General features: G+C 40.6%; 1 protein-coding gene and 1 non-coding gene across 2 annotated transcripts in view; one reads left to right on the top strand and one right to left on the bottom strand.

Moving 5' to 3' along the window:
* LGR6 (leucine rich repeat containing G protein-coupled receptor 6) overlaps positions 1 to 13,575 on the bottom strand; it is a 187,419-nt gene that overhangs the window by 33,467 nt on the left and 140,377 nt on the right. Inside the window, exon 6 of the mRNA XM_054981772.1 lies at positions 10,411 to 10,482. Within this exon, the coding sequence (XP_054837747.1) occupies positions 10,411 to 10,482 (72 nt within the window). The remainder of the gene's footprint in view (positions 1 to 10,410; positions 10,483 to 13,575) is intronic.
* TRNAA-GGC (transfer RNA alanine (anticodon GGC)) lies at positions 8,090 to 8,161 on the top strand. The gene has a single exon. It is a non-coding gene; the product is annotated as a tRNA-Ala (tRNA).

Below are 13,575 nucleotides of genomic sequence, written 5' to 3'. Positions count from 1 at the left end.
CCACAACCTGCTTATTAAAGCTGTGGTTATGCAGCACCTTTAAGCACGTGAGGCAGGTCTAGCATTAGACACTGACATCCCTGGGCAGCTGCTGGGACTCCAAACTCCTAGTGTTGATCCCCAACAAGCTGCTTTTATCTACACAGCCCAAAGAGAGGCACTTGCTCTGTCTGTCTCTCTCTGGGCAGAAGCAAAGATGGAGGCCCTGCCCCCCACCCCATTCATGCAGCTTCTACTCACCCTTATTTGTCTCTGAAGGAGAGAGGGCTGGCATTGGCTACTGCCTCCACTGCTGCCTGATCAGACACCTGCTTACTCCCTGGCTGCCCATTCATGTGTTTGCTGACTACTGACATTGGCTGCTGCTTCCCATCACACGGCCTGCCGCCTGCCCATTCCCTTTCTTGGACAGCCTCCTACTCTTCCCCGTCCGTGTATTGCCATGGGTTGGTGCTCATTGCTGCTAGTTGTCCATAGGCTCACTTACTGGTTAGCTGCTCCCTTACAGCTCTCCTCCCTGCCTGTAGTGAGTGTCTCTTGGCTGCTGTTGGAAGCTAGCTCAGCCTCCTGGGCAAGTGGCAGCCGGTAGTCAAGATCAGCAGTGACAGCTGCGTCTTCTCACTTCTCTACCCTCCCTCTGAAATGAAGATATTTCCAGGGGTCTTGAGAACATTTTTAGCTAACCATAGCTCTTCATTCACTTGCTGAGAGAGGCCCTCATTCAGCTACATTTTTCTTATGTTCATTTTATTCTAGGACATCTGGTTGGTTCTTTGGAAATAATATTACATTTGTCAGTTCATTCTGCCTTCTTATAGAAGTAAGACAGATTTGGGTGGTTTAAACCAATTTATAAGTCTCTTAGTTTATGGTCATATATAATATATTTCCAACTCGACAGTGATTTCCAATGTGGGCTTTAAAACTGAACAGGCTGCTTGCTTCTGAAACTGAAACATGGATATTATCCATGTACGAAATTCAAACAGCAGTTAATTCTTTTTAGACTTTGAATCATAATCAAAACTATTATATTTCATGAGGATCTTCCAAATTTTATCACCAAACAACACAGCATTGTTTTGCAGCTCATTTGTAAGACCTTAGCAAGGCTGTCAATGACAGGACGTTTTGGTGGTCATTCATTCATAGGGTTACCATAAGTCAAAGCAACTCAACTGCACATAACACTCAAGTACCTATAAACTATGAAACTGGGCATATACAATGGCTGGCATTCTCTGCTTTAGGACATGGCCAAAGGGAAGGCCTAATGAACTGCAGCTTCAGTGAATGAACTGATCCTCTTCAGTCAACAGTGCTCAAAAGAAGAGTGGGCATAGTAAGATGGGAGAATCAGAGGATTTTAACTTATGATCCGTTTCTGATATTAAAATGATGCTTGTATATTCCAAGATTCCTATCAATTTGTCTTAACCATCCCTGTTAATGTCTGCAATTAGTTCTTGTAGATAAAGCAGTGCTAATGTCCCATACTACAATGTGGTTAGGCACACATGTATTCTAGACATATTCACAGGAAGGTGGTTCTACTTCTTGAACATGAGCCCATTCACAACCTGATCTCAGAAGCCTGATGTGGAGAAACTACCTTTCCTCCACAGCATCACTCTTAAGGCCAGTTTACTCATTATGGAGTATACAACAGTCAGGAGTTAGTTGTGGGTTTTCCTCAGTTCCCTAATTGGGACCATGGTGTGTGTGGAGAAGGAGCTGGCTCATATTTATATACTGAAGCAAACTGTCCAAGGGAGTATTGCTACATGCTCCTCCAAACCAAGTAACCTTAAACCAACACGTAAAGCAGTTACCCCATGTGCCCGCAATAGGGATCTTTTGACTCAGTGCTGAAGTGCTACCACAAGTTTAGAAGGTGTAAAGAAATATTCAGAGAGCCTGAATAGAATAAACATAGGAAACAAGCAGATTAAAGGGAAATCACACAGACCTCCAAGGTAGGGGAATTAGGACACGCAAGTGATTCCATGCATCAAAAGTATTAACAAACTATCCACCCAGACAGAACAAAAGGGAGAGGGGAGAACTGGGAGAAGGCAGGAGAGAGAGAAAATCAAAACCTCTTTTCTAACGTATTATTAGGAACATTATTTTGTGCATGAGCAGGATGTTTTTGTAACAAACTCTAGGATTAGGGTCTGCTAAAGTGGACTGTTCTGGCTTGGGTCTAGTCGGTGAATTTTGGTCTTGGTGACTTTCAGGTCATCTATAAACTCAAAATTTTTGATTTAGGATCTTCTGATTATAGAAAATAAGGTCACTGGGATGGAAGATTTATGGTACTGATAATATTTATACCTGTGTTTTGTATCTTGCCTACTAGCTCTGGACAAGAGATTAAATATAACTGAAAGCTGTTTCACCCAAAGTGCCTTGTTGACCCATCAACCTGTCACTCACCAAGGAGCTAAAAGAACCTGGTTTTGCTACAGGCTTGGGACCACAAGAACGTGGGCATAGATCCTAAGAAATTATTAATTCCACGGAACTCACAGAAGGGATTTTTGCTGCAATTGCAGGGGAGTCTCCCAAAAAGCTGTTTCTGAGGGTTAGGAGCCCTTGGAATGGCATGGGATTTGGCCAATGTAGTGTTTGTTTGTTTTTGTATGTATTACAATGGAACAATCTGTATTAGGCTTAATTAGGTTGCAACATAGCTTTTACTTTGTTCTGTTCTTCTTGAATGTATTCCTTTAACCTAGAGAGAGGGAAACTTGCATGTTGTTTTCTAATGGAGAGTGATCATTTGTTATGACACCCCTTATTTTATCTACCTCAGTTATCAGATGTTCCTTAAGAGGGTGCTGTCTCCTTAAAAACCAGTAGTCCATCACAGCTCCTGTCTCCACTATCTCAGGGAGAAGATTCCCTTTAATTAGAATCTGTTAGGCTGTAAGAACAGAGAGCTCAAAGTCTACTCAAGAGTCTAAAAAAGAAACCCTAAGGCTTTCGGCTGTCTTTTGAAGTGTTCAAGAAATAACCTATAAAGCTCTGGAGCCCACACAAGTAGGATAGATTACTGCAGTTCTAGTATTAAGATGTTATTTGCTGGAGGAAGGCGAGGTCCTTTTTGCCTGATAGCTGGACATAGAAAGTGAATTTACTGAGTGGAAACTTACCACAATTTACATGCAACACTTGGTAAATGAGCCATCAATTTGTTTGTTTCTCACCAAATACCGAAAAGCCGCAGAAGCATGGCAGCCCCTTTTCCAGTGGCGCAACCCAATTCAGCTGCAGGTGGCTGGCCATGCCTGTGTGCTTCCAATATTTATATCCATATTGCAGCTGTGGGGGACTGCACTTAGCCAGGAGAAGCAGCTCCTATGCTACTATGGGTGCATGTGAAGAGGACATACAGTGAAATCCTAAGTAGAGTTACTCTGGTCTAAGCCCATTAATTTCAGTGGGCTTAGACTGGAGTAACTCTGCTTAGGATTTCACTGTTAGTCTTCTGCTTCACTGGATCAGATGCACAAGTATATTAAGACTCTTTTCACCACTTGGTAGGTCAATCATGAAGAACCAAAAGCAAAGAAAGAGCATAAATAGATTATATACAATCAACTGAATATAAGAAACTGACTGCAACCACTTCTTTTCTTAATGGCTTGGGTTTTTTTTAATATTGTGATTCTGAGCCACCTTGAGCAGGCCTCTGAAGAAACAGCATAGAAATAGCCTAAATATATAATTTAATATTCTCAGTTGATCGCTTATAATCTATTCGAGCTCCTTCTCAACTTTTGTTCCACCTTTGTTTGGGGAGGCTTGAAAGCACCCTCCCTTTTCTCTTTGCTTTAGGGAATGATGATGACCAGTGTATCAAATGTCACACACACACTGCCGTAGACAACTACTTGTCAAGAAACTGGTGCTTGCTAGTCCATTTCTTGCCTTTTAAAAACTGGTCCAGGCTTTTGGGATCAAGCAGGCCACAAAAGAGAAACCTCTGAACACTTACTGAAGCTTTAAGTTAGCACTTTCCCCAAGAGGAAATTAAGGCACATGGGTGTGGATGAGATCATGGGGATGAGAGGGTCTTAGTGCCAAAGACCAGGAGGGATGCTCTCTACTTCTCATTAGCGCAAGGAACTCTGGTAGGGGCAAATTGCTGTGATTGTGAACATGTTTCAGCTGCATAGAAATGTGGTCACATGTCTTAGTAACACCATTGATTGGTCAAGTAGGATCAGGCCATGCTGTTCTGTGCTGTTTATGGCTCACTTCCCACTTACAAACCATCTTGAACTCTGGACCTGACAACTGGTTTAGGTGTCAGCTTTAAGCCTTTTGTTCCTGGACTTTGGAGTACTGTTTGACTTTTGTGGTTTGACCTGAGAAGTAACATCTGAATTAGGTATCCAAATCCTGTACAGTATTTCAGAGTAGATATTTAGCTTTTATTATGTTCTTTCCTGTACAATTATTTATTAAGCATTATTAATTATATTTTTGTGGTGTTATTTGGGTTTTGGGGCTTGAACCTGAATCCACTACTTTGGCCTATTTGGTTTGTGCTGCCAAATAATTGTTTTTGAGGAACTCAGACTACAGGCATCCTACCTTGCAGGGCTGACTTCTTGAGTAACACCTGGAAGGGCTGAAGGCTTAGTTCCTTGGTCTCCAAGCTTAGGGTTAGTTAAGAGGGTCTGGTGGTGTCTTGTTATCCTAGGAGATGAAGCTGTTGCCCCACCCCCCAGAAGTGCGTCTTGCTATTGACACCCACTCCCAGTCCCCTTGAGGACTGAAGAGTCTGCGACACTACTTCATGGCTGTCTGTAGTTGTTCACCAAGAACAGCCACCAGGAATGTAATGGGAAGATGACAGGATAGTTGCAGTGAAGCAGCAGAGAAAAATCAATGAACACACGCACAAGCAAGCTCAGATTTATATATGAATTCATTCATTTCATAGGGCCTGACCCATAACTACAATTTTAATTTTCAGAATATGTAATATATATATTGTGTCCTTGAAAAAATAAATAATTATTTAATATATTCGATTGGATACAGCAATCCATCAGGAGACAGCACTAATGGTTGTACCTTTTTTCCATCCCCCCCCCTCCCCAAAGTCCCTTCTGGTCCCAGGAAAATTGATTCCAAAGGTTGTGGAACCCATGGGGAGTATAGCTATGCAAGTTGGTGGACTGCAGTGAGAGCAAAGGGGATGAAATTGCACTTCCTGCCTCTTCCATCCATGACTATTACTCCCTCCATGTTGTATGACCCTGGGAATTAACTTTGGGACAGTTAGACTACATGGTTGGGGGAGAAGAAAATTGGGAAAATCCGTGATCCTTGTGAAAATCACTGGATCTCTGTTTTTTGCTTGTCTTTATATGTTAGAACCAGCACAGCATCTTTAGGCTCTGCCTGTTTCTTTCACTACGTTGAGGCTGTCATGAGATAAAACTTATCCTGTCAGAATATACCTGTTTAAAGAGAAATACTATGGACAAACTATACTTGACACTGATTCTAGCACTAGAGATCTCAACACTGTGATAACATCTATGTGCAGTGTCAATTTCACACTAATATACAATCAAGTTACAGCACAAAGCATATCATATAAGATAGCTGTCTATCAGATATGCAATTTAAAATAATGGATTTGATTTAATACAGATGACAAATGAAGGCAGCAACCACTAAAGAACACAAAATGTCCAACCTGTGTAATTCTATCTTTTTTGATTTCCATGTTGCAAAGGACAATGTTATATGTCACCCTTGATTTCTATATCTATTTTTCTTATCTTCTTATAGACGATGTTATTTTCTTTTGTACTGTTTTTCTCCTCTATGACATTTTTTAAACAAGCCTCCTGCTGCTTTTGCTAGGAGATTCATTCTAGAACACCATGTTCCCACCCTCCTGTCTACACCACACTGTCTTTAGATCTGCTGATAAAAATTTGTAATCTCCTTTTGGTTCATTCCTGTGACTATTCTTTTGTTGTTTCTGCACTGTTTCACATGATAGTTTGAACTCTATGATTTAATGTTAGTTTTGGTAGAAGTCTTGGCTAGCAGTTTCAAAAACCAACTACTATCAATCAACTTGCTAGAATAAAGCTTGGCTCTGTGACCACTGTGCCCTTAGGGTGGTGCTGTTTCTTCTTTGAATATATTGTCTTCTATCCCTAGGTGAACTGGCTGCATTCCTTGACAATGACTTCCAAAGGAAGTCTTTTTGTGCCAAGCCGCACAAAAGAGAAAGAACTTGGAGGTTCCCCTTTCTTCCTGTGATCTCAAATGAGAGGAGATGTCTTGGTGGCAAGATCAGCAATTGCTGGAGGGGCAGATATTTTGCCAATTAATTGCACAAGAGCAATGATGGCGGGCAGGCAGGGCAGGCAGGGCGGGGGACCTCATTTCAGCTCAGCTGTAAGTCAAATATATGAAATATATTTCAAATTCTTGCTCCTGTCACATACGTGTGTTGCTTCTCCTTTTCCTCCTGGGATACAAGTTTTAATAAAATGTGCAAAGCATCTCTCCCCGAGGTAACCATGTTAATCTACCATCTTTTGATGCACAGGCAACATGTGTGATTCAAAGCAGGAGTTCATGCCATATTAGGAGACCTTGATGTCTCCCATTAGTATCTTAAAGGCTGCAGAAAACAGCAGTTTGCCACAATCTTTCCTTACAATGGCCCTTCGGTTTTGGGAAACTCATATCTAGTTTATTAAGAAATAAAATTCTTTAAGTGACAAATATCACCAGTGCTACCTTTCTTCCTAATTATGCTTCTTTTTTAAAAAATTACTTTGTATATGTTGCATGCTTGTTAGTGCTCCATTGCTCATTTCCCCTGCTTAAGAAAATATCAGTTACAACAAGGCTAACCCCCTGTGTGGGGACAGCTTAGTAAACCATGACCAGTGGTGCAAAATTACTGTACTATGTTGTGGGGAGGTTTTGGGCCCGGTACTTTCAATATTTTTATCAATGATCTAGATGAAGGGGTAAACGGGCTACTCATTAAATTTGCTGATGATACCAAATTGGGAGGAGTGGCAAACACCCAAGAAGACAGAGTTAAAATTCAACAAGACCTGAATACTCTGGAGAAGTGGGCGGTTGTGAACAGGATGCAAGTCAACATAGGTAAGTGCACAGTATTACATCTGGGCCACAAAAACGTGACACACAAATACAGGATGGGGGATACACTTCTGGGTAGTAGTGTATGTGAAAGAGATCTTGGAGTAAGAGTGGATTGTAAACTAAATATGAGCAGTCAGTGTGATGCGGTGGCAAAAAAGGCAAACTCAGTCTTGGGTTGTATCAAAAGGGCCATTGCATCGAAATCATAGGAGGTCATAGTCCCTCTCTATACTGCCTTGGTCAGACCGCACCTGGAGTACTGTGTGCAGTTCTGGAGGCCTCGCTACAAAAAGGATGTGGACAAAATCGAGAGGGTGCAGAAGAGAGCAACGAGAATGATCAGGGGTCTGGAGACTGAGCCCTATGAGGAAAGGCTGAGGGCCTTGGGAATGTTTAGTTTGGAGAAGAGGAGATTGAGGGGGGACATGATTGCTCTCTTTAAATATTTGAAAGGCTGTTATTTGGAGGAAGGCAAGGAGCTGTTCCAGTTGGCAGCAGAGGATAGGACTCGAAGCAATGGGCTTAAATTACATGCAGAAAGGTACCGGCTGGATATTAGGAAAAACTGTTTCACGGTCAGAGTAGTTCAAAGGTGGAAGTGGTTACTTGAAACACAGCCACATGGTGCTGTTCTGTTGGTAAGCTGTGTGACCAGCTCACACAGTGCTTGAAAAAACAAAACAGAAGATCTGTGCTTGCTCAGGGAAATTACCAGAACTATTTGAGGAGCCATTTCACACAGAGATATCTTGACAATGGCATGTTATTCTGTGGCCATCCATGTGGCTCTCTTCATGTATAAACTGGGTTAGTCTGCTGTGGCGTCAGTGTGGGTATTAGATGGAACTGCAGCTATGTGCCTATAAATTCCTAGTCTGGCCAACATTGTCCCGCCCTTGTTGCTAATAATCCCTGGATATGAAAAGGGTGTGTGGCTCAGTGGTAGAGCATCTGTTTGGCATGTAGAAGGTTCCAGGTTCAATCCCTGGCACCTCCAGTTAAAAAGGATCTGGCAGTAGGTGATGTGAAAGACTCTGCCTGATACCATGGAGTGCCACTGCTGGTCTGAGTAGACAATACTGACTGTGATGGACCAAGGGTCTGATTCAGTATAAGGCAGCTTCATGTGTGTTGAGTTTCTACTGGATTTTAAAAACAACATTCCTAACAGTATTATAAGGGCAACTGATAGCAATGAAATACTGGCATTTCATTCAACAAATAATTTTGTCTCCTAGAATACTATTGTCTCTTTGTCTTTAGACAGATTACTCACAGAGTAATCTTTGCCTTTGGCTCTGCAGCAAAGAAAACATTTATGAAACACTAGTGTATTTGTGGCTAAACATACAGATTTCTGGTTGTGCACTAGCCTGCTACAATGTAAATAACATTCTTTGCTTGCCCTTACTTTGATTTCATGAAACTGAATTGGAAATGAAATACAGATACCAATATCTTCTGGACTGTTAATCTGATCATCTTTGTGCTGCAAGTCACAGTATGCCAAGAATATTGCTTTCAAGTTAAGTTGTGAAACATTGCTGTGGTCCTGAGATGCACTTAAGGACAATGGTGGATTTTTTATTTAATTTTTTTGCATCTGGACATTACAAGGTTGGTCCAAGAGATTGTGCACCCAAAGGAACTATACTGTGGGATTCAAGGTGTTCACACCTGTATCTCTTGCAGTCATAGACCGTGCTAGTACATCCTGGACCATGTGCATACTCGCTACTATTTTTCCTGCCATACAAGTCTGAGACTGCAGTCTCTGAAAACCTCCCTGGAAGGACAATAGTAGCAATCATCTATGAGGTACCTCACAAATCCTTCGCTGACTCCTCTCCCTAAAAGAAACCCCCAGGAATAGCCTGAGAAAATGCTATGTGTATTGTCTGGAAACCTTATTCCTTGATGTTGTCCTCTTCCTAATCCTTGGCTCAGATTCTCTAGAGACAAGACGATACATTGTGTTCTTGGCAAAATTTCACATCTGGGTGGCAGCTTTATCTCCTTGAGTGACACTTTTATGCTGGGATAGTCTCTTTCGTCCTGTCCCCTTCTCTCTTGTGTCCCACTTATTCTTTTGACAATGTGATTCTATAATTAAAACCATAGCCATTTTATTGGAGTGGAGGAAAAGGTCTCTGGACAACAGAAGGCAAAAATCTTTTGGTCTGACATTCTGGAATGCTGATTTATCTCATTGTTTGTTTGTGTTTTATAGACCATCATATACAAAGCAGGCAATTTCCATCATAGCCAGGCAGATTTATTTTTTCTGAGCATGGAGAAGTGGCATTTAACTCTTGGAGATGCTGAGACTTCCTTTCTAGAAAGTCTCCAGTTTCATTGATATGAAAGACACTTTCCCACACTGCACGCCCATACTACAATAGAACATCTGGATAGAGGAAAACTACATGGACAGGACAAATAATATAGTCACTTCTCATGGCGGTGCTAATCTTCATGGGGTCATGTAATGTTTAGACAGGAAAGGACCACATAATTTTATCTGCACCTGTGGTTTGTCCAGCTAGATGCTTCCAGAAAAGCATATGAAAGCACTGCTGTATCTCTGGTAATATAATTTTTTGTATTCCATGCTTGACAAAAATGAAATAAAAATAATGCTTTTACAGTAGGCAAAAGTGCTGGCTTATGAGAAAAGGACAGACATTTCTGCTAGGACTGCCATGATTCACTTTGTGCCAAGACTCCAGCGTACTTCTGGCATCTCAGCATTCAAAGCTTTTATGTCTATTCCCATTACTTGCGCTTATTTTCCGTTGCATATAGTTTGATGTGAATGAGTAATCACAGCTCTACAGCTCTGTACAAAATCCATTGTTCTTCCTGGAATCTTCCATGGCTTCTGCTCAAATTCCCTCAGGCTCATCCATATATTTGTTTCCCCAAGTCTCTAAAGCAAACTGACAACCTGGATGTAAGATGCAGTCTATGTGCATTTTTTTCTGGAGAAGTTTCACAACGAGGTTTTCCTGATACTTCTGGAGTTAAATAATACTGTTAAATAATATCCAAAAAGAACATTTGCTTTGAGAATGGGTTAGCACAGCAATTTCCTAGTTCAGCTTTCTGTGATCAGTCCCTAAAAGTCTTCTCTTTTCAGACCAAGTTGTAGAAAGGTGGGAGAAATATACAGGGTATTGCACAACAACCCCAGTCTTTCAAGGGGGATGATTTAGAACAGGTATAAAGAAAAAGGAAATCACTCACAGAGTTTCCAAGCTATGGAGTCCTTCAAAACCCTGTATTCCCAAACTCTGGATCTGGTTATTATGCAGGTGCCTGCAGAGGAAAAAAAGCAATTATTAAATTCTGAATTTCTGTTTTTTTTGCTTTGTTCCTAGGGAAGCACTGCACTAGTGTCCACTACGGGACAATGTGCTTTATGTACTGCATTATGAACATTACGTAAGCTGCTTTGGGTCTTCAGTGGGGAGAAAGGCTGAATATAAATGAAGTAAATAAAATGCACTACATGTTACAAAAGAAGCAAAGCTGTACCTGCTCCATGGGTTGGATCCAGCCTGTTTTTCTGCACAATCTCACTTAATCCCCCTCCTTACTACACCCCACATGGGTTTTCTTATGTAAGTCCCATAATCCCCAGCACAGCCTTTTGAGGATCAAAGAGGACCCACTCCTTTTTTCACCAAACAAAAGCCTGGTTGAATGCAACTCAATTATTTCTTTCTGCCCCCTTAGTGAAATCAAGTAAAACAATATACCCTGTTGGCTTCCAAGCCCCCATCTGACATCATTAGTTTTTACCTGGAGAGGCAGGGAAACACACAACATAATGATGTCAGATCATGCATTGTTGTTACAGCAGTCATCATCAGGAAGAAAATGGTGAGAAATTCATAGAAAATCTGAGTTTCCTTTGTAATGGCTAGTTCCACTTTATGACAGCAGTGCAGGACAGAACTATATTATTGAGGTTACTCTAGATTTTAATGGAACCAGTGCTAATCATGTCATACCTTATAAAAAACTTCAAGACCCAGTTTATACATTTGTGAAGAGTCGCATGCATTTCAGAACCTCAACATGGCTGTTTTAGATATTCTCCAGAATATCTAGAGAGAATATCAGAATACCCATAGAGAAGAAGCATGGGAATTTCTTCTCTCCTCATGCTACAGGACATGTGCCACTACATTGTTTATTGGATGTCCCATCCTGATTGCATTGACTTACACTCTGTAATCCGCCTCTAGTCTCAATGAGGAAGGCAAACTATAAATGTAAATAAAAATCCTGCCGTTCTCTAAAAAATTATCTGGCAGTCATACTGCCCAAATGCAACTCCAGAGAGAATCCAGCCAACATCAGTGGCATTTCTATTATTTATTTTTGGTCTGAACAAATGTCAAGTTTAAAAAAAAAATCCACCTGGTCTCAAATACTGGAAGTTTGGCAAAGAGTACACAGCTTCAAATGCCAAATGTTCCATGGTAAAGGCTGCTTGGATTTATGAGGAAGAGAGCAAACAGGCTCTATGTGGTAGTTAAAGCCTGTGACATTCCTGAAAGTTTCTGATGAGCACTTAAAAGATTTTGCTTTTTTTGCAGGAAAAAAAAATACTGCCTGCCCCTCTAAGGTAATTGGGGAACAGAAAGAAACAGCTGCTTGAGAGAAAAGTTGGATCCATTCAAAGGAGGAGAAGATTAATTTCATTCAAGATCTAAACTGGGAGACTGGAGCATGAAAAGTTGTTCCACCCTGTAGGGAAGCAATACATTAGAAATCCAGATGGTTTCCTCTATCAAATTTTATAGGGCATTTCCAGATCAGACTACCCTGACATCACCTTGGACCTTTACATAAAGATAACACCTGCAGAGCTCCTCTGAATGTTGGATACAAGACTTGGCAATACAGAATTCGAATATATTACAACTAATATCACTTGGTATTTTGTCATATGAGAGAAATGTAAAGGCAGTAACACAAGCAACTGAATTAGCTTTGATTCACCTTTTCAAGCTTTGATCCATTAGCAACTAGGATGGGTCAGAAGTACAGGAACAATGCATATAGCAGACATAACACTGGATGCTACAGAATTCCATCTGTGGAACGCATCCATTCTTTAGTCATGTCTCAGTTCCCAAGTACTGATCTGTAGGTCATTGCAGAAGAGACTTCTCATATCATTCAAGCTTTATTTTGTCCTAAGGCTTGAGAAATGTGGGACAAATGTTCGTTGGTCATCATGGATCACTGTGGAATGCCCTTCAATTACTTTATTAATTAAGAAAATTTGTATGCTACCTCTCCAGACTTGCTTACTTTGGCTCACAAAACAAAACCAAGACGATAAAAACAAGTCAACAAAAATAAATCACGTAATTAAAAGCAAGTGAATACAATCAAGTCAAACTAATAAAAACAGATAAGGGCAAAGAAGAACAACATTCAGCAGTCTAAAACGATATTGATAACATTGTGCTCGGGCTAGCAGCAGACTATGAAACAGCTAAAAACAATGGAACTCCTTAGTTAAAATCCTGGTAAAAAGAAATGTTTGGGCCTGGCACCTAAAGGAACATAAAATAGGTGCCAAAGGAGGGAATACCATCACCAAATAAGCCCTGTCTCTTGTAAATTTGTGTTCATAGCTTCAAATCCATAAGGAATACACGTAAACAAACCCGTATATCAACAGCCATAATAGGCATGCTTGCATGACAGCTCCCTGAAGTTTGATGCTTTATCACTTCACAATATATACATAAAGCCTTCCTTGATAAATGGGTATCCCTTTTCCAAGGGATTTCCATACAGAAATTTTGAATTTAGAAAAGCAAAGTGAAATAGCCGCCTCTGGTAACATGGCCCATATCTTGGTGAATCTCTGACATTTTTTAAAATCAGAACGTCAAACATGTATCTAAACAAATACAACATACAAAAATACAAAACAAATCCAAACTATGTGCATAATATTCATATCTACTTCTTATATCCATGCAACACTTCTTTCCTCACAGATTCCAATGAAAAATTCATATTCCAAAATTCAACACAGACCAAGACTTCTTAAGTAGTTTGTGTCTCTTAAGGATAATCTTGTTCCATCATTGAAATGTTATCCATTAACGTAATAAACTACAATTTAAGATCCATTTTGTTAGGGTGCAGTGCTCGCAGTTCTGAACTTTTGGTTTTTAAAATTGACATCTGGACATGCCTTATGGCTCAGAACATTCACCCTTCCAAATGAGATCTTTATTTCTTTGAAATGAAAGTTTGTTCTAGGATCAGCCATTCTTCTGTGGCTGTAGACCAGGAGTCCCCAATGTGGTGCCCAGTAGGGCTTCTGATTGGCTGAGCAGACTTTTTTAAAATGTTGGTTTTGGAGAAGCTGCCAAC

The sequence above is a fragment of the Eublepharis macularius genome, chromosome 5 (genome assembly GCF_028583425.1).
Source record: "Eublepharis macularius isolate TG4126 chromosome 5, MPM_Emac_v1.0, whole genome shotgun sequence".
Classification (NCBI taxonomy): domain Eukaryota; kingdom Metazoa; phylum Chordata; class Lepidosauria; order Squamata; family Eublepharidae; genus Eublepharis; species Eublepharis macularius.
This window is presented reverse-complemented; position numbering and strand designations above follow the sequence as displayed.